At 34.3% G+C, this 20,604-nt stretch overlaps 3 protein-coding genes across 7 annotated transcripts; 1 reads left to right on the top strand and 2 right to left on the bottom strand.

Moving 5' to 3' along the window:
* On the top strand, nucleotides 535–11,066 carry LOC109342726 (nodulin homeobox). Of its 2 annotated transcripts, none has more exons than XM_019580686.1 (17): nucleotides 535–702; nucleotides 2,452–2,515; nucleotides 2,623–2,748; nucleotides 2,838–2,996; nucleotides 3,460–3,543; nucleotides 3,621–3,749; nucleotides 4,097–4,315; nucleotides 5,344–5,469; nucleotides 5,573–5,668; nucleotides 6,010–6,165; nucleotides 6,414–6,702; nucleotides 6,810–6,938; nucleotides 7,020–7,089; nucleotides 8,292–8,352; nucleotides 8,802–9,308; nucleotides 9,391–9,425; nucleotides 10,323–11,066. In XM_019580686.1, the coding sequence occupies exons 2-17, from the start codon at nucleotides 2,474–2,476 to the stop codon at nucleotides 10,762–10,764; spliced, it is 2,670 nt and encodes an 889-aa protein (XP_019436231.1). In that variant the 5' UTR covers nucleotides 535–702; nucleotides 2,452–2,473; the 3' UTR covers nucleotides 10,765–11,066. The 2 variants fall into 2 exon arrangements, with proteins under 2 accessions (XP_019436231.1, XP_019436230.1); XM_019580685.1 differs by lacking the exon at nucleotides 535–702 and adding an exon at nucleotides 1,323–1,581 and having other exon boundaries at nucleotides 1,645–2,515.
* Nucleotides 11,729–16,717, bottom strand: LOC109342725 (UDP-galactose/UDP-glucose transporter 5-like). Its single transcript, XM_019580684.1, has 11 exons — nucleotides 16,469–16,717; nucleotides 15,465–15,578; nucleotides 15,229–15,321; nucleotides 15,056–15,121; nucleotides 14,094–14,192; nucleotides 13,675–13,751; nucleotides 13,225–13,337; nucleotides 12,817–12,905; nucleotides 12,538–12,624; nucleotides 12,385–12,453; nucleotides 11,729–12,181 (listed from the first exon to the last, which is right to left on the bottom strand). Exons 1-11 carry the CDS (start codon nucleotides 16,583–16,585, stop codon nucleotides 12,062–12,064), a joined length of 1,044 nt encoding a protein of 347 aa, XP_019436229.1. The 5' UTR covers nucleotides 16,586–16,717; the 3' UTR covers nucleotides 11,729–12,061.
* LOC109342723 (methyl-CpG-binding domain-containing protein 7-like) lies at nucleotides 17,819–20,514 on the bottom strand. Of its 4 annotated transcripts, XM_019580682.1 has the most exons (8): nucleotides 20,383–20,514; nucleotides 20,169–20,297; nucleotides 19,975–20,088; nucleotides 18,845–18,940; nucleotides 18,654–18,749; nucleotides 18,366–18,576; nucleotides 18,160–18,173; nucleotides 17,819–18,111 (listed from the first exon to the last, which is right to left on the bottom strand). In XM_019580682.1, the coding sequence occupies exons 1-6, from the start codon at nucleotides 20,479–20,481 to the stop codon at nucleotides 18,367–18,369; spliced, it is 744 nt and encodes a 247-aa protein (XP_019436227.1). In that variant the 5' UTR covers nucleotides 20,482–20,514; the 3' UTR covers nucleotides 17,819–18,111; nucleotides 18,160–18,173; nucleotide 18,366. The 4 variants fall into 4 exon arrangements, with proteins under 4 accessions (XP_019436227.1, XP_019436225.1, XP_019436226.1 ...); XM_019580680.1 differs by having other exon boundaries at nucleotides 17,819–18,173; XM_019580681.1 differs by having other exon boundaries at nucleotides 17,819–18,165.

The raw sequence follows: 20,604 nt of genomic DNA, 5'->3' as shown, positions 1-20,604 counted from the left end.
CTTTCGATTTCGAGGATGTTACTGCTCCTCGTTATCTTATACTACTACCAATATTCAACATCTTAACGTAATTGCTCTTAAATGCTTGATTTTGGATTAGGATTAATTGGATCATTTGTTTATAAGTGTGGTAATCATTGCCTTTGATTTGGTCAATTAGTTTATTCCACTATAAATAACTCATCTATTTTAATCTCATAAATGGGCTTATCAAACTTTCCATTTTTATATGGTTTATTATCACTTATAATCCAGAGAGTTATATTGTTTTCTATGTATCAATTAGAATATATTGAATATATTCAACAATTTGAGGCCATTCCAAAAGTTCTGTACAACATAATTTTACAGATTGTGACCCTAATTAGGTCACATAAATTATATCAAGATTAAAAAATTATAAATTTTTTAATTTAAAAATATTTTTTCAACCAAACATAAGTTTATCGTACATATAGTAACATAATTTATTGGACTAGTGTGTGGGCTTCATAAATATAATAATCTCTACTCAAATTACTTGCTTCTTCTCATCTCTCCCCTTTGTTCTTCTTCTTCCCAATTCCAAACAAAACGCACCGTATCACATCAACACTTCACCGCTCACGTTCCATTTCACCACATCAACTTCACTTTCAAACTTAACCTAATTCATTTTTCCGCATTCTTCAAATAATTATTATATTCTTCTTCTACTTCCAGGTTTTCCCTCTCTACACCACTTTAGTTAGTTACTTCATATATTGCTGTTAGTTTCTTCTACTTGTTCAACAAATTTAATCTATTATTGCTTTTTCCTAATTTTAGTATTCTATTTTGATTCGACGATTCATGTAGTCGACCGCACCTAGTGAGACCTAATTGGTTGTTGTTGTTGTTGGTGTATCTTGATTTGACAGCTGTGGAAACTGCATGCGATTCTAAACCCTAAATATTATGAGAAATATAGTTGGTAAAAATTGAGCTATTAAATGAAGAACAGCATGCTGTGCATTTTCTGATCTGGATTCTGCTGTTTTACTTAGATATATTTGCTTTGTTAAAATGTTTCTACTTTTCATTATCCACCTTCATTAGTAATATCTTACTGTTTCATTAAGGCATGTTTGGTTTTTCAAAATGTTTTTTGTTTTCATTCATTCTTCATTTTCGTTAATAATTACAACTATGTCTAGAGTCTTTCTCTTGCTGCAAAATAGCACACTAAGATACTGCAAATAAACTATTTTTCACATCCTGGTTAATGTTCTATCTTTGCTGGTAATGAATTTGCGAATGTTTTAAAGCACCTAGGTAATGTTCGATTACGGGGAGTCTGTAAAGATTTAGGTTTTCTCGAGGTTATTGAATTAGGAAACAAGTGGTAAGAATTATGAATGTATTTATCTTGTTCTTCAATGATCTTCTTTTATTGAAAGCAAAAGAAGAATATTTTGCATAATCTGCTTGGTTAGGAAACTGTAGACTTCCATCAATGTGTGCTAGAGATTGGTTAAGAGATTATATAACCTTCAATGCGGTTTATTAAAATAAAATAAATGATAGGGCTGCTTTACCCGGAGTAAGCTGCATTTCTAATTGGTTCAATTTATGAGGACCATATAATATATGACTAATATCACACGAGAGATGGCATCAGAAAAGTCTAATTGCTGTACACAGTATTATCTCTTTAGGGCAGCCCATAGCATGAGGCTCCTGGCCTCCCGCAACCAGAGAGAATGTTTCCACGGGATTTTGAACCTGTGACCTGGAGGCAGCAGCCTTATCGTTGCCCCTAGATGTTAGATGCATGTCTTAGCAGTGTAATGTTTTAATGATTTTAGGTGCATGTCTTAGAAGTTATACATGTTAGAGTTTTCTGATACAGAGATCCTTTACATAGATCATCAACTAAAAAACTGTTTTGTCATTGAAGATGTATGTCTTTAATAAACGTGATAACAATGGGTTAAGCATTCTGGGACTTATCGATTTATTTGGATTAGCATTTTTAGCTACACCCTCCCTTGGTTCAATTACCTGTAAAAAGTGAACTAGTGAATAATGAGTAAGCAAATATTTTTTTTAGAGAAGCTGTTTAAACTCCGAACGTGAATAGTTGACATGGTTAGTTGAATATATTTTCTAATTCTGAATGAGTTCTAATGTGTATATCTGATGCCGTCTAGGAAAAATCTAACTTCGGTTTAATTACTTTACAAGATAAGAAATTAGAGAGGAGTTAAATGCTTGTGTTTTTTCAATACATTCTTCTTTTGAAACACTAGCTTGTTCTTGGTGCAACTTTCTGCCATCAGTCACTGTCTCTTACTAGTGCTGTTGCCGTGAACAGGCTAACAGTGCAAAATTAACAATTATATTGTGCTACAAGTCATCCTCATGTAATTACTTGTACTATTTGTGTCTCTACATGTTTATGATGTATCTCGCTAATGAATGCTTCTTCAGACTCCCCTACTAATTTTCAAGAATGAGGATTGCTAAGGAAGAACCATCAAGCAGTGCTGCCCAGGCAAGTGTTTGCCACTTAATATAACTTGGAACCAGAAAAGTCTGTTGCCTCCATATTACCCTTCTGATTGGATGGAGCATGAATAAGTTTTATTACTGTGCTTACAGGAAATAGGCATGATACAAGCAGTGAAGGAAATGCACAGGCTTAGCTCTTTGGATCTTACTAAATTATTGAGGGACTCTGAAAATTTTACTATTCACTACCTTACGGAAAAAGGATTATTGCTGAAGGTTGTCTCAGACTCTCAGTCCCAGCATTTGTTATGCTAATTTATTTCATGTTTTATCAGACTGTTACTTGTAATCGTGATTGTGTACAGATTGATATGGAAAAGCTTGTGCGATCTCTTCCATTGCACCTTATTGCAGTGCTAATATCATCTGATAGAGATGAAGCAACTTTCAGATACTTGTTATGTGGCATTCGACTATTGCATTCCTTTTGTGACTTAGCCTCCCGCAATTCTAAAGTCGACCAGGTTAATATTAGCAATGCCTATTAGTATTAGTATGTTCTGCTTCTCTTGTGTTTTCCTTTGTTTTTTTGTGTGATGAAGACATGCTATCTAAATGTTGAATAACAATATTTATTAAAATTCCTCTCAAGTTTGGACAGCATTTATGGTGTAGTGAATAATGCTTTGCTGACCAGCAATTGACTGCCTGTAATTGGTAGTTGGATATCCTATCTTTTCAGATAAAGAAGGTTGTAAATTCAGTGGTAAATTTGGTGATATACTATATATACATTGTATTTCTATTTCTGCCTGGAATCTTCATTTCTGATTCCTTTCACAGAAAACATTGTAGAATTTGTGGAAGTTGTGTTCACTCCTGTACATTTTGCTTATTCACAGAAAATAACCTGTTGGGGTATCCTATCCATGTTTATTTTGAAATTTTGAAGAGATTCTGATTTTTGTATTTGGAATATGATTACAGATTTATGTAGATGATGTGAAAGTGTTGGAACAGCTGATTGACCTTGTTTTCTACATGCTAATTATTCTTAGTGGTTACAGACAGGTTTTTCTCAATTCTGTTTTTGGGACTATCATCTTCTGTATTGTCTATCTGTATTAAAATCTGCATTTATGTTGCAGGAAGACTGTGCTTTTAGTCATATGAATCTTGTGCGTTCAACTCTTGTAGCATGCAATTTTTATCTATTAACAGGGTTTACATCGACACAATGGCAAGATATTGTCCATATCTTGCTTGCTCACCCCAAGGTACAAGCTCATCTGTACCCTATGTTTTAGTCGCTGGATTCAGAAAATGTATTCTGTTACTGCCCATTTGTTGTAGCTTGTAAAAAATGCTTTTAAAATGTCGACTAAATAAAGTCCCTTTTTCTTTAACTATCACTTGTCAAACTGAAATTTATGTCTTTTTGAACACTTTAAAAATGGTTTTTGGTGTCAAAAGTAGCATTTATTTCAGTCTACTTGCTGCATGCTGCATGCATCTAGGACTGTTTTCCAGTGAATTAAATTCTTTATTTAGAATCTCATTTCTTGTGACATTTTTTGAGAAGTCAATGCAGCTATTCATTTTTTAACCGTGAATTCTGTGACAGGTTGAAATATTCATTGATGCAGCTATTGGATCAGTTCGCATGGTTGTTAGGTGTCTTGAGATTACACTAGTTGCTTATGATAAAGATTTTTCCATGGAACCCAATCTAACAGTTGAGCGAGTAGTTTATTATCTCTGCCAGCAGTGTGAAGCTTCTCTGCAATATCTTCAATCATTATGTCAACAAAAGTTGTTTAAGGAGCGACTGCTTAAGAATAAGGTTTTTCTAACTAATCTTGCTTTATAAATTTGGAGTAAAGTAACACATCAAAGAGGTGACTGTGTCCCTAAATTTGTGTCAAGAGTGAATTATTCTAAATTTATATTAGCGATGAATATTATATTAAAAGGGAAAAGATCATAAAACCCCCAGAACTATATGTTGTTTCCTTTTAATTTTTCTAAGGAGGATTCCTCATCCTTTTCCTCTGCATCACTTTTTCCCTTTTAAATTTCCCCATATAAAAAAATACTGTCTGAACAGCTTCAGCTTTCTCCAGCTTAGAACTACACTCTTTATAAAGTGGATCTAGATGCTCAGTCATGAATTGTTGTTTTGTTTGATGGTTGTACCCATCATCCATCATAGCTCTAAAGCAAAGTGAGACATACTTTTTTATGGGCTCATCTGTGAATAATCTTTATGTCTTTTTCTTCACTTTCTTGTCAAACCTTTCACTGTGATGTGTTCACACACATATTTCCTCTGTCTATTTTGTAAAAAGGAATAATTGAGAATCCTATGGATAACCACATTTCTTAGAGAAGTCAATCCTGGGGATTCTGGTTAAGTTTATCTGATTAAACAATTAGCTCTACAAACAATAATGTCCTTATTTCCATTTGTATAAGATAGACAAACAAAACCCTTCTTCTTTACCAATATTTATGTGAAAAACATATACCCATTATTTCCTGTCCAACTTGAATACTTTTAGGCTTGATATATCTTCAATAAAATGGTTCGAATGCCATGTTCTGAACTTTTTTCCCATATTGTTCGAGTTACCTGGTTTCAAAGCTGACCAACTCACTAACTCCAAGTTAATGTGGTGCTCCAAAAAGATAAATATTGTTACGGGAAGTAGGAGTTCTATGTGCCAGAGACTCCATTTGACAAACTGGCTACTTGCAACATAGACACTATTGAACATGGTTGATGTTATTTCATTGATTTGTTTGATTGATAGGATGAATGTTTCATACATATATGAACTACATGAAGCTTGTGTTTGTATTGACATACAGAAGCTCTGCGAAAACGGAAGCATTCTTTTTCTGGCTCAATCCATCTTGAAGCTACACATCCAGGCATCTTTTCCAATTAGGATTAAGGCAGCCATATCTAGACTAAAAGCTAAGATATTGTCTATTGTAAGTCCAACCGGTAAATTTACTATATATATCAGCTTTTAAATTTGAGGCACTTTATATTAATATTATTAATAATAATAGTGCTGGTGTATTCTTTACTCAGCTGCTGAGTTTGTGTGAAGCAGAAAGCATTTCTTATCTTGATGAAGTAGCCAGGTCATCACAAAGTTTGGATTTGGCTAAATCTGTTGCATTGGAGGTTAGCTTTCAGATGTTGGCTTATAATGCAAACTGTTGAAGATAAAGTACTACACTATTTGGATGGTCTTCTGCTATTAATTGGCTTGTGGAAATTATTGCCTATAAATTATTTAAATTGACCTCAACATTTTATCACCATTTCATTATTATCTATGGTATGTTACACATCAACTGAGACTGGATTTCTGGGTAACAAACATATAATATGGATTGGAAGTACAAGTTCTTCAAGAAATAATTAAGTTTTTCCATGGTGGTATGCAGTATGCATTTGTGCCATTAATCTTGTCAATGTCTTTGTACCAGATCCTTGCTTTTAAAGTCGTTCTCATGATGTAGGTTTTTGACTTATTGAAGACTGCTTTTGCACGAGATCCCAGGCATCTCAATACTGACAGAAGTCACCCAATGGGGTTTGTACAGCTCAATGCAATGCGTCTAGCTGACATCTTTTCTGATGATTCAAACTTTCGATCCTACATGATACTTTGTTTCGTAAGTCTATGCTTCTCACAGTATTGAGTTAACCTGCTTTAGTATTATTGACTCCATGTCTAATGTGCCATAAAAATAGTTTTAGCTGGTAGTAGCATCATTCAAGTCAAGAGAAGTGCTCAGATCCTAAAGAAATTTGGCTTTTGTGTTTTTTTAATTTGTAGTAAATTCATTATATTTTTCTTCTTCCTTGATTTATCAGTTCTGTATTCTCAGAATTTAACTGTTTCCTTTGCATGTTATTCCAGACTAAAGTTCTGACAGCAGTAATTTCACTTTCTCATGGAGATTTTTTATCCTTTTGGTGCTCGTCTTCTCTCCCAGAGACAGAGGAAGATGCAACTCTTGAGTATGATATATTTGCTGCTGTTGGGTGGGTTTTGGATAATACTTCCTTGGATATAAGGACTACCACGAACTTGGAGTTCAACCTAATTCCTAACAGCATGCCTAAGGCTTCTTACGCACATCATAGGACATCATTATTTGTCAAGTTCTTTGCAAATCTTCATTGTTTTGTTCCCAGCATATGTGTAGGTAAGGTTCAACATCCTGTGTATTTTCATGCCAAATTTCATTGTTTTACAGATATATGTATTCCTCATATCATTTACCAAATTTTTTGGTTAAATTTTAATCCCCAGAGCAGGAACGGAACCTTTTCATTCTCAAGGTCATGGAGTGCTTGCAAATGGATCTGTCTAGCTTGCTGCCTGGGTGTTCTTTTGCTCCTGATGATGCTCCTAAAGCTGCCACAGCTAGCAAGAATCTCTGTAATGATTGTTCCATGTACTCGTTCTTGCGAATGATGATAGATATATTACTACTTTCTTACAAGTAACTTCCTTTTGTAGGCTCATTGTTAAGTCATGCAGAATCTTTGATTCCAAATTTTTTAAACGCCGAGGATATTCAGATTTTAAGGTTATTTTCCCTCTCTTTATTTTTTAGACGCCTTATACTTGAGTGGTACCGAGGGCAGCTGCTTAAGCCAGTAAGCCATTTGATTAAAATTGAAAGAAGCTTTTTGTCTGATTGAGGAAGAATACTTTGTTTTTATTTTCTTTCCTGAAAAGAGGACCTTTTTGTCTACACCAGAGGCAGACAGGGATTATTCCTGATCATAGGATGCCATGTCCATCGGACAGATTGACAAAAATCAATAGACATTCTCTCCTGGGTGTGGTCTTCGTGTCATGGTTTATATTTAACATTTACTAGCTTGTTGATGTTCTAGTTAATGCATGACTGCCTGCTTTGTTTGTATATTTATGCAATAAAAGGTTTGTTGCCCAACCCAAGCCCATTATCACTAAGATTATGAATCAAAAGGGAAGAAGAAAGAATTTGAAGCAGGCTCACATGGATAAGGAAGAAAAGGAAGAGCAGAGCAATGTGAATCAAAGTGAAAATCAGGATCATAACCTGCAGGACAGGTGGCAGAACATGGTAGTAGGAGTTGCTAACCGAGGAGAGGGGGTATGTAGGAGAGGGGCTTTCTGTTGGGAGGAATTTCAGTGGGAGGACAGCAGACCCCTCATAATGTCTGCAAGAACATGGCGTTTTTCTACTGATATACTACTAATATCAGCTTCAGAATTGAGCTTTCTAGTTATTATTCAGTAATGAAGTTTGTTATTCTGTATTTCTCTAGTGTGGTTTTTCTAGAACCCTAACAAAGCTGTTTTGAAATTTTAAATTACATGCCATCCGCCCTATTTACTTTTTTTTATAAAAAAAGTAGAGGAACATAAGACAAAATTGAATAAGCACTACGCTAATGATAACTTTCTATCTTTCAGAATGGAATAAGCAATGCACTAATGATAACTTCCTATCTTGAGATTAATGTAGATATATACTAGGTGATTTTATGTATGCTGCAAATAGGAAGTTTTATAAATTCAGTTTTATGCTAGTTTCATTTTATTGTAGTTATTTTTTATGTGCTTTCCTGTTTACTATGTTTTCTGTCTTCCTCTTTTTCATTTTGTTATTTTGCACTTCAACTCCCTGGTTAACCATATGAAGCATTTTTCTGTTTATCATTTAGCGCCTGATGCTCCAGCATTGTACTGTCTTTAGTGTCAGGTAATAAACCACTTTTATTTGTAACTTTTTTGCAGGGTGTTTTGTGGCGAATTACAATCACTATGTACTACTGGATTTGTCGAAAAACATGCTCAAGTAAATCTTGTTTAGTTTGAGCTGTTAATATTGTTTATTTGTGATCTATTTCTTTCCTCCTCTACTCATGTTACTTCTTAATTTATATTATATGTTTTGTGTGTGTGCCAATATCTTTCTGCTGGAAAAACTCATGATAGCAAATTTGAGGAATTATTATCTTGGTATAAGACTAAGTTTTGTAAACTCGAGATCAATGAACATTGTCACATATTTACAAGGATTCTTTTTGGCCGGGCACATTTTTTGATGACTTTGGATATCTACATTTTTGTTGAAATTGTCAAGAGAAGTGTACCAATTGAGATGTAATTAAGATTACTCTTTACTTTAGATCTTGACATGCCTTTAATTAACAAAATATACCAATTATAAAATTGAGTTATTTGGTTATCATGTAGCTTGTCCTCAGCATAGTGACCTTAAAAGTAAAGTTTGATTTACTGTAGGAGGCTCAGAGTGCAGGGAAGTGCTCATCACCTTTAACAAGAAAAGAACCTACTAGTCTTATTAAAAAGGATGGAAATTTAAAGGAAGGAATGTCTGAGAATTCTGCATTTCCAGACACAAATCAAGGCAACGACCTAAATAGGAAAAATCAGGTAGAAGATAAAGGTGTATCTAGCAAAACTGTATCAGGAGGAGCGAGAGATATGGACAAGGATGCTCAGAACATTGAAACAAGTGGATCAGATACTAGTTCTGCTAAGGGAAAGAATGTTATGGATCATACTGATAATGGTGAGCTATCAAAATCAAATGAGCTTCTTAAAAAAGCTAGAGTAGAAGAAAATCCGGATGATGAAAAGGTTGAAACTGTACAGAGGAGAAAACGAAAGCGAAATATAATGAATGATAAACAGGTGTCACTGATTGAGACAGCACTCTTGGATGAGCCTGATATGCACCGAAATTCAGCCTCACTTCAATCTTGGGCTGATAAACTAAGTTCTCATGTATGTGAAATGAAACTCAACTCGTGATGATACTTTATTGACATATTTTTCTTCTGAGACTTTCCTTCCTTTTGTTTTACAGGGTTCTGAAGTTACGCCTTCACAGCTTAAAAATTGGTGAGGATTTATGTAATTTATCATATAGTTGGTTTAATTCTCATTGTTGATGCTCCTATTTAGTAATTCAGAACACATCACATTACCTTTCTTTCCATATAGGATGATGTAGTATAACATCTACTATCGTGTCATGTAAACAAGGTTTCTTTACCTATTTGTACAGAAATATTCTTTAAGATTTTACTTGAAGGTGAATGTTACAATTTACTAGATATTGATCTTATTTCCCACACATCTTCTACTTCATACAATTTTTAGTGTCAAGAAATGATTAAAGGGCAAAAGGATCTGAGCTTAAAATTTACTGTTCTCTGGTATAATATGCAATTAGTTGCCATTGTCACATTTTGTCTTAAAACCTTCATTTATCAATTCCATCTACATCATAGCTATCTAGGTCAATTTATTCTTATCCAGATTGATTTGTAATATGATGCATGAATAATCTGAAATGGTTGTCGTACCTGTACTGGTACTCACTAGGTACCTGCCCAATACACATGGTAAGGCAGTAGTAATATCACCCAAATACAAGTCACCAATCCATGAAAAGCACCAAGTTTTCTCGTTAAGATATTTGTTTACCTTCTAAATAAGATACACTACTAGTTCACTTGTTTTAAATCTTGTTTTTTTTTGTATATTTTGACTTACTTGTAAGAGTTTATGGAATTTGTTAAAGCTTGTAGTTAAAAACATTATGACAATTGTATTTATCTTATGATTTAATCACTATTGTTTATCTTTTTTATATCTCTATATTATATATTATATTGTATTTGTACCTTAAATTTTAGAATTTTTTCATACTCACCAGTTTCACATTGATGCTAGTACTTGTACCCATACCCATGCTACTTAGTTTGTAATGGAATTTTATGTTTGTCATACCAGGCTGAACAACAGAAAAGCTAGACTAGCTCGTACAGCTAAGGATCCAGGTGATGCATCACATGCAAAAAAAGATCTTTTATGTCTCACGAGAATAGCTTCTGCCGATACACCTGAGCCTTCACTGTCTGGAAGTGTTAATGTTGGTTCTCAAGAATCTGGTATTCGCAAGTCGGCAGGTAAAAGTGTAATGCTTATAGGTGGACAAGGAGAGGATGTTGGCAATGGAAAGGTGTTTCAGGTGCGCGGTAACTGGTATGGGAAGAGCTTGGACGAAACAGGGACCTGCGTTGTCGAAGCTACTGAGCTCAAGGTTGATAAAGCGTTCCGGCTACCCTACCCATCAGAAGCCACAGGTACTTCATTTGCAGAGGCTGAATCAAAGTTAGGTGTCATGAGAGTGTTATGGGATTTACAAAGACTTCACGCATTGCAGCCTAAATGAGTTCATGGACGATTCAGTGTCTGCAGCTATTCCTTTGCAATTCTATTTCCGTAAACATTAACTGAATGGATAATGGATCAGGATAGCTGTGAAGAACAAAAACACCAAAAAGAAAGAGTCCTGTTTGTTAGGGAAGGGGCAGAAAGTAAAGAGGAATGTTTAAGAGAAAGTGAGGGTATTTCAGCAATGTAGTTTAGGATATCAACTAGAGTCATGTACAAAAACATGTTTCTTAGAATTTTCCCAGCAATATGGAGAATGACAATCCTATGGTAGGTAAGATATGACCTTTAATTATGTGATTTTCCAAATCTGGAGTTTGTTTTGTGAATTAAAGGAGAGAAGGCTAGGGGACTTAAATTATTCTAGTAAATGTCAATGTATGCCAATCTAGCACAAGTAATACATTAACTAGTAATGGACATGTTTATTTATTTGGTTGGAGTAGAATTAAATTTTTGGGGTACTAAACTCCTTTGTCTAAGCTTCCCTTTTATGGTGACATTATTGACACTTCAAATTGTTTATTCACATTTTTCTTATTTTATGAAATTATGTTCGGCATGAGAAATATGAATAAACATTTGAATTTCAATACTATCTATCTTTCAATTCATTCTCATCCCACTTTGTATCGCATTTAATGAAGGGTTTACTCAATCTTCTCGGGTAAACCAGACATGGATACTCCACATGCAATGTGTTCTAAAATATGCCATTTGAACATGTTAATAGCATACAACATTATGACAAGCTTGATCATTAAACAAAATACAGAAACCTTTCATGGAAAGTAGTCATGTATCTTTTATAACGAGCCAGTCCAAACCAAAATACAAACCTTTCATGGAAACTTGGATTGAAGCAAATGATAACAAATATATTAATTGGCATGCCTCTTCTTTTTTTTAAAGATTCTATCATTCAGAAACCTTCCATATTTCCCTCCAAGTTCATTGAAAACTAAGCAAATAAACAAACTTTGCTTGAGCAAAAGCAATGTACATATTTCAATCTATAAACATTCTTCTGCCTTTTGTCAGTCTATAATTGACCTCCCCTGTGCAAAAATGAGGGGCTAAGATCCTTTTAACTCCTCTATTTGTTATGAAAATCATACCGAAATTCGAGAATCTAAGCTGCACTTGGTGCTGTCAAGATTTTAGTCAAACCACCATTTATATATCGAGTGATCCGCGATCTTAAATATTGAATGTGCAGCTCTGTATAATTGAAGCTACCTCACCACGTCAGATAGTATCAGGTGTCAGGTCAGCAAAGGTAACCTCCGTCTCGATCACGGGTTCTCCTTCAAGTTATTTGCATCGCCATTTTGAACAAGCGTCGCTGAAGTGGTTGTCTTTTGAGGTGCTTTCCTCCAAAAGCTTTTTGCATAAAGAGAGCCAAAGACAATAACCTGATAATGTACATGTATTATGATTACTATGCTTCTCACAATGTTCATTAAGGAAATGCTTGCATCACACATCTAATATGTAAGATTTAATCCATCTACATGGTTCAAAATAAGTGCAAGCAGGAATATAGAAAGTGTGTTATCTAAGATTGCAAGTATGAGATGATTCAATTCATTATAGAAATGGTAAAAGTGAGTCTTACAGCTCCAATCCACTGTTCCCAACTAAGAGGATGAGAAAACCACACACATGACAGCATAATGCTCACCAACTGCAAAAAATAGAATCCGAATAACATCGGAAAAACACAAAATTGCAGGGATAATGAAACTACTTATCTCTATGCAATAGTTACCTGTCTTGTGGTCATTATGGTAGCAAACGTTAGAGCACCAAAAGTGCGAATCGTGTAGGAAATAAAAAATTGGCTAGCTGTTGCAACCTGTGTAACTCGATTATTAACAAATATCTTGTGTGAAATTGAAGATAAGAAAAAGGAATTGCCTTTTAAGCCAGAAAGAAGAAAAACAATAACATTATAGTATTAGGGATTGCGAGATTTTCTTTAAAACTCGTATTATAGACAAACACGAAAGGAGAAAATATTTTTAGTACTACGAGGAAGTTTGCTTACAGTCGAAAGCAATGCTATGTCAAAGAAACAATCATGATGGCGATAAACAAAGTCTGCTGCTAGTACTAAATGTCCTTGTACAATAAGACCTACATGAAACAATACCGAATGTTAGAATGGATTTCTCGCCATGAAAAAAAACTAAACCTGACAAAAATTGAAGACATACACGAAAAAGGAAGCAAGCTGGAAAAACAACAGAAACACCAAAAGAAAGGTTCTCACTTAATTTCCTGAGGGTCATTATTGTATTAAATAAGGTTATCATGAAATCTTCAGGTGAAATTTTTATCCAACATAAATCTTTGTATTCAACTATCCTAGCAAACAAATCTAGATTATATTACCAGACAAGATGTGTATGACAAAGTTCGACAGAAAATTCAACTGTCACTTTCTGAAACGTACCGGTCAGGCTAAGAATACAAGAGCACAATGTAGTATAAAATATCTGATTATGTATCTCCATGTCATAGCCTTTAAACAATTTATCTTGGAATGTGCTTGTAAAGCCATCAAACCTATTGCACAAAAAAATAGATTCTGATTCAATGAGAGACTCTTATGTGAATCACTTATAAAGATAAATTAAAAACTTAGTAATACACATTCAAGAGTCTAAAGTAAGGAAATGAATTGTGTTTCAAAATGAGGTTTTAACTATATTATGCAGGTTGAAATCAATAAAAATATAGTTTTTATAATAACTCGGAATATATTCAAACTTTTAGGTAGGCAAATTATTATTTTTCTCCAAACGTAACGAGGTAAGGTAGTATTATTTTTGGACTAACCCCACCCCATATAAGACATGAAACCACTCATTACAGGAAGAGTTATTAAGTTCTGTAATGATACCCAAGGTAGCCCGTCATCAGCAGAACACCCCAAACTGTATTTTCCCTTCCTCTACTGTACGGATTTATGTCCGATACCTGTAGAATGAAAACACACAAGAAATACTTTAGCTTATTACAGAATGCTGCCATCATTTTGTAGGTGAATGTATATCAGCAATTGCAGAATCAATGAAGTGTAAGAAAGTAATATTTGTTATATTATGCTTGCTAGATGGAACATAAGCAAAAACATGTGTAATGTGTCGGTTGCTATAAGCATATAATAATCTGGTCAGGGTTGCAAGTAAAAACACCAATATCAAGAAAGATAATATGTTAGCAGGACATTCATTTCGGCTCTCTGAGAGAAAAGGATCACATAGAGACAGAATTACGAAAAATCTAGAAAATAATGAAGTTCGAAGATCAAATATTTACCGGATATAGAATAAACACTGAGCAGCCAAGGGTAACTAAAAACGCCAATAAATAGTCAGGTGCATGATATTTCTTCTGCATTATCAGAGTACCCCAGACCTGCATAACATGAAAAACCAGCAATAAAGATTCAAGGCGCTAGAATGACACAAGATAACAATCAATCTTAACAAACAAAAACAAAAGGAAGATGAAATGGGATTCACGGAATCAAGTCAAGAACAAAATATGATGGAGAATGGAAGAAAAACGAACTAGGAGAGAAGAATATAACGAATGTCCTTTGAATAAATATTGATACTGAAATATAAGTTGTAAGTTGATTTACTTATCAACTTGCCTTATAAGTAAAAAATCATTGCAACTTTTCAAACCAATGTAGTATCCTCTTCGGTCTTTCTTTAACTCACACTAAAACTCCATGCCTCAATGAATGCTCTATCTCATGAATGGACCGCAATATCGCATCAACATTAAAATCATTTACAGGTGAGATATTTAAAACAGACTCTAGAGGATATGTGATTCTAGCTTGTCATGGTCAGTTTACCGTTGTTAATATGCAAAGGCTAGCAACTTTCCTCCTTGGTCAGCCAGGTTTTAAGGATACATGAACATTTGCAAGATTTTGAGCTCAAATCGTAAAACTATACTATCTACGTTACATCTTTTAGTCTTATGATTTCTCCACTACAAAGTAAAGAAAATGGCCGACTCATGATGCCAATTACACTGTTGTGTAGACTGTGGAGAGAAGAGAGAGCATGGAAGTCTCCGATATTCAACACTAAAATAAAACGATTACAACTATTCTTTATCATAAGTAAAATGAAAGATAAGCTACAAATGAAAGATAAAGGACAAATACGGGAGACAGCATAATATACTGATTACAAAAATCAACTGGTAACCACAATAAAAGACGTTTATATAATTGGGCACAGCATTAAAGTATGACCTACCATAACTGGTATCATTTTCGCACACTTCGCAAGAGTCTGAACAGGAAAACTAACATACTTGAGGGCCTGAGAAAAAAATATGATAATTCCAGTAAACATGGTCATTAACTTATTATAACCATTAATATCATCGACTTTTTATGAGCTTAAGTACACAGAATACAGTAGCTTACCTCATACTGGCAAGTTGTAGTAAGTATGTTAGTTACGGACACAAGGCAATACTTATAAATGGGGGCTACAGGATCGATCGCTTTTCTACTTGCCTATAAGAAAGATTGAAATTTATGAGTGGCTAAACAAATGCAGTTACAAGGAAGTTTGGTTGCAGAAACTAAACGCCGGAAAATGTGTCAAAGCTACAAATGCACACGGGACTGTTATTGCATATAATATCTGCTTAACATACCAGCAAAAAACCAGCGGAAACTGCTGATGTTGTGATGCGGTTACAGAAAACAAGAAAGAGGGAATACTTGAAGTACTCCTTTTCTGCCCCATATGGTACTCTCATGATCTTTTCCTGCAAGTAACAAATATCTATAACTCACTACATAAATGATGGTCTCTAAAACAAAACAGTCCACAATCTACATGTCTAACATAGAAGTTTAGCGTAAAATCTTAGTGCTTGTTTGTTTCGGTGCTTGCACTGCTGAAACACACGTTTGCCCAGAAGTTCCCCGTCACAAGCCTGTCAAATGCCGTTCCCCATCCCCACCTTGAAAACAAACATACGCTTAGTCTAATCTGTACTGGTCCATTCATACTTCGGTAGCATTTGACACGGTAAGCTTGCTTGCCATATGACCTGGAAGTCATGGATTCAAATCCTGAAAACAACTTCTTCGCTTACGAGGGTAAGACTACGCATATCTATCATCTCCAGACCCTACTACGTGGGAGTCCTCATGCAACAAGCCGCCCTTTTTTCTCTTTGGTTCCACTCATTTAGTGGAACCAGAGTGACATATTATTTAGCCCTTATTTCATATTCTTTACTATTCATAAAATACATCCAACATAAAAAAAAATATAACTCAAATGTTATGGTATGTCTACCTAACTACATGTGTTAGATAAGCAGCCATGAAATCCTAAGAAGTTAGAATACTTCAACCAAGAGTATTATTAAATATTTCTAGCTTATACTACTCATTTCTTCTCTCTCCTCGTGCAAAACTGAACCTTTAAAAGAAATTGGGCATGAATGTTTTGTATTTTTATGACATGGGTCCAATTAAAAATATCAACTTTAATTAGAACCAGACAAGGGCATGTCATAAAAAAATGAACTTTAAGACGAAAGTGTTAGTTAAATGTCATTTATCACCCATTGTAGTTTATTTGTAACAACCCAAAATCTGAATGAATTGGTATGAAGATGAAAAAGGAAAAGATAGAAAATAGAACCTGCAAGAGGCCATAGGTAACGAGTGTAACCATGATTCCAGTGACAGCAAAAGTAGCTTTCCACAGTTTGGAGGGTGATGATGATGATGAAGATGGTGATGATGATGATTCTGCCATAGATATGTGAGTAAGAGTGTGAGAGAGAAAGAGAAGAATGTAAGTGTGAGTGAAAGTTGTTAGTTTTGTGAGAGAAGGTTTGGCTGAGTCTCAAGATCTTCACTTTCTTCGGCATAGTTTCCTAATAACACAAAGATTCACATGCCATGTCACCATTCTTATAAACATAGGACTTCAATAGACAAGGAAAATGTTTTCATATGTTACGTTAATAAACCGATAATATATGAGTTTTTTATATTATTATTGTATTCTTCATTATTCATTTTTAATTATTATTAACTGATTCAAATAAAATTTCATTTATTAGTGTGAAATATGGTTTAAAATGCAATGAGACCACATAAGGATATTCAATAGGCCTCACATATCTCAATTTTTAAGGTTTGGTGATCTAGTTTTTTAATTGATTCTCAATGAAGCCTTTAAATGGTGTTACACGTCTAAGTGGGTTAATAGAGTTATATCTATGATTGACTTAAATCAATACACATGGTTGAAGAATGGGTTTTTGAATTGTCTTCATTGTTCAATTTTTCTAAATATGGAAAATATTGAAAAGGATTTATCAACATGTAACCTCTATTATTATAAGATTTTTGTACACATTTCCTTAGTTATGGTTAAGAACTTAAAAATAGAAGGTCAACGTTGGAAGATGATATATTTAATAAATAATGAAGAAAATTATACTAACATCCCCTAATTACATAAAATGCCCCAACATTTTTACACACACACAATTCATATTAATTCATTACTCTTAATACCCCAACATATAGTAATTACATTGATCTCCACTCTATTAACATCAAACTTTCAATACAGCTTCACCTCTACTTTGCCTAAATTTATTTTCATTCAAAATTTAACATTAAAAACTCACATACTTGTTTTTTAAAATTGAGAGTCCTATTTTATATTTCACCTTCCCCATGAAATATTAAAAACCACATCACCTCCATTAAGTAAGATGAATCAATATAAGTTGGGACATTTAACAATTAAGAATGTAGAATTGGATTTTGGTTATTTTATATTGATAAATTATATCTACATGGATTGAACGACTTTATCTCATTAACCATAATTAACTATATGGATCAAACAACGCTAAGTTAATACTCTTTTTAGATTGTAAATAATTTGATTTGCAATTAAATAAATTAGTTCAAACAACACATTGTTGAGCATAAAAAGAAAACAGACCATTAACTATATGAAAATAGTTACTAAAATTAAAACAAATAAAGTCCAAGCAAAATAGAAACACACTTATATACACCACATATTTAGCTATCCCTATGTGCAAAAGTTGTTACTGCCAATGAGCTTATAAGCTAATTGGCACTGGTTCAGTCCTTAAGATTGAAGTTTGAAGCTGTAACAAAAGTACAATCTTTCAAAATGTTACCTATACTATCCCCTCACAATGTCATACAATCAGTGAAACAGAAGAACAATATCTGCATGTGGTTTGAGACCACATCAACCTAAGCTACATGGTTTTATCAGCACATGCCACCAGAATGTCCTGTCATTTCTTTCCACCCCACGTCACGATAGTCCAAAAGCGAATCCTGCAAAGTTGCATGGAATAACAAGTGGCGTTCAATTCTTTTGAAGGCGTAGATTACATGAAGAAAAAAAGTGGTGCAATGCACAAGGCTTCCACCTACTTGAGTGTAGAGATGGTACATGCATAGGACTTTACCATCACAAGCGAAGAGGTTATTTCTGGCATGAATTACATGGAAGTGATAACTTATTTCAAACTTACCTCAGCTATTGATGGATAGTACAAATGCTTCAGACCATTTCAGCTTTTCAGAATCTGGTACAATAGAATCATCCAGGAAAGGGTTCCAGCACCCACCAGAACCAGAGAGAACCCATTTTACTTTTGCTGGTGGTTTAGATAAGTTATGCATGCAAGGTCTGTTGTCTGTTCCCGAATTGATTTCCTTCGGAGAGTTAAATACCTTACAATGCTTTAAATTCAATTAGTTACACTGAATGTACAGTCAGTTTTTGATCTATTATATAGACTATAAGGTTTGAAACTCACCGTAGACTTTGTAGAATGCATCGATGCCTTTAGAGTGTTTTTTTCTTCTTCAGCAAAGGAAGAACGTTGGTTTCCAGTTCGAGGTTTCACCCCTGACTGAAAAGGAAGTATAAATTAGATTGTGAGAAACCATGCAGAAATATGTTGATGCCACCACCAAATTAATTCTCAAACCGAGACTAATTTGTCACCTTGGTTATAGCTGTACATCCATTTTCCCCAGCTAAATACCTCTCAACAGCTTTCAAGGAACGGAACCGCCGTCCAGTCCCAGGCTCAATATCAGTCTGCATAAAATATAGCCTAGATCAAGTCAATGAAAGAACATAAAGCCACAAGTCTTTATCCTGTTACAACCTAACATCTTCATGACTTTCTATACATTTTTTCGGTACATTTGGAGGTGCAAGCAGAAGGGCATGTGTGTCTGTGTGCCACACATCGCAGCTTCAATCAAGAGCAGTGAATAATCACTTTAAATTGCCAAAGCAACATACAGAAAAAACCATGTCTGATTGTCTGAAAGAGTAAAATATGGGAAGAAAATTTAAATGCAACATGTTTAGAAACCATGACACTCTTCACAAATTAGTGAGAGTATTATTTATACATTTTTCAGAAAATCATCAATACCGAAAATTGAGCAGATTCTTTAAGGAAAAATAGCTTATCCATTTGTCTGTCTTCTAAGACAAACATGCTTCACTTTAAACTAAGTGTATCCCAGACCCAACCCTAACAAATGTAGAAGAGAACCAAGCAATCAGGCTGTAATAGGTGAGAGCCGCCGCAATAAAAGAGTTCTATTTCTCATACCCAGCCAATACGGCACTAACGCTCCTGCATCAAGCCAGTAAGATAGGAAAGAGTGGCACATTCACGCTATGGGTAGGACGGGGTGACCAAACAAAGCTCGGATACCACAAAATGTAGAGAGGAGAACTCACTACTAAAAGCCTAGCCGATAAGAGGAGAGACACTCCACTATACATGAGAGTCCTGTGTCTCACACCTAGTCCAAATGGAACTCAAGCTGCATACCAAATATTATCTAATTCTTCAGTGACACTACCACTCTTTCATACCAAAAAAATGCATGTGATTCCCATTATATACAATTATAACAACAACAAATTACAGACAATCATACAGTAGAACAAAAATGCACTAAATTGACTCATTTTCAGGCAAAAGCTGAAGAATTAAGTTCAATTTATTTGCCTAATAAAGTCAACAAAAAACAAACTAATTCATTTTTTGAAAGTTACAAACCAGAATATACCCAGATAACAAAACAAAGTATTCAATAAACTAGAAATACCGTGTCTGTGACTCCAGCACCATAGTTGTTGTTACGGGGCTTCTTCTTAACGATCCAATCATTAGGTAATTCAATAAATGAACTATTTTTCCTACTGTGAGTTATGATCTGCATCTGCAACAACATTGGTACATTAAACAAATACGACAATAAAGTATCTCCTCGTACCAGTCGATAACGAAAATAGAAGTTACAGTGTTTTGATTTTGTGGTATGATAGACCCAGATGTACGGCTACGATCGTCTATGATGCCATGTGTAAGATATCTCTGAACAGATAACAAAGAACGAAACTTTCTTCCAGTGCCTGGTTCATAGTAATACTGGAAAATAGGATTAAAAAATGATGAATGAAATAATTAATAATGAATAATGAATTATAAGAAAAATGGAGAATAATAATAATACTCTGTCTTTGATGTTTGGATTAGAGGAACGTGGTTTTTCTTCGATAAACCAACCATGAGGAAGAGTAAAGGATTGAGATGATGATTTCACACACTGCATTAACTCCTTTCTGGAATAATTACTATTATTAGTTTATTACTATTACTTCAACATCATCATCGTATTTATGTTTATTGTAATGGGCCCACTGTTGGACTCAAAAAACTTATATAGATACACTCT

Source organism: Lupinus angustifolius, chromosome LG03 (genome assembly GCF_001865875.1).
Source record: "Lupinus angustifolius cultivar Tanjil chromosome LG03, LupAngTanjil_v1.0, whole genome shotgun sequence".
NCBI classification, from domain to species: Eukaryota; Viridiplantae; Streptophyta; class Magnoliopsida; order Fabales; family Fabaceae; genus Lupinus; species Lupinus angustifolius.
The sequence above is the reverse complement of the archived record's forward strand: the minus strand, read 5'-3'. Positions and strand labels throughout refer to the sequence as shown.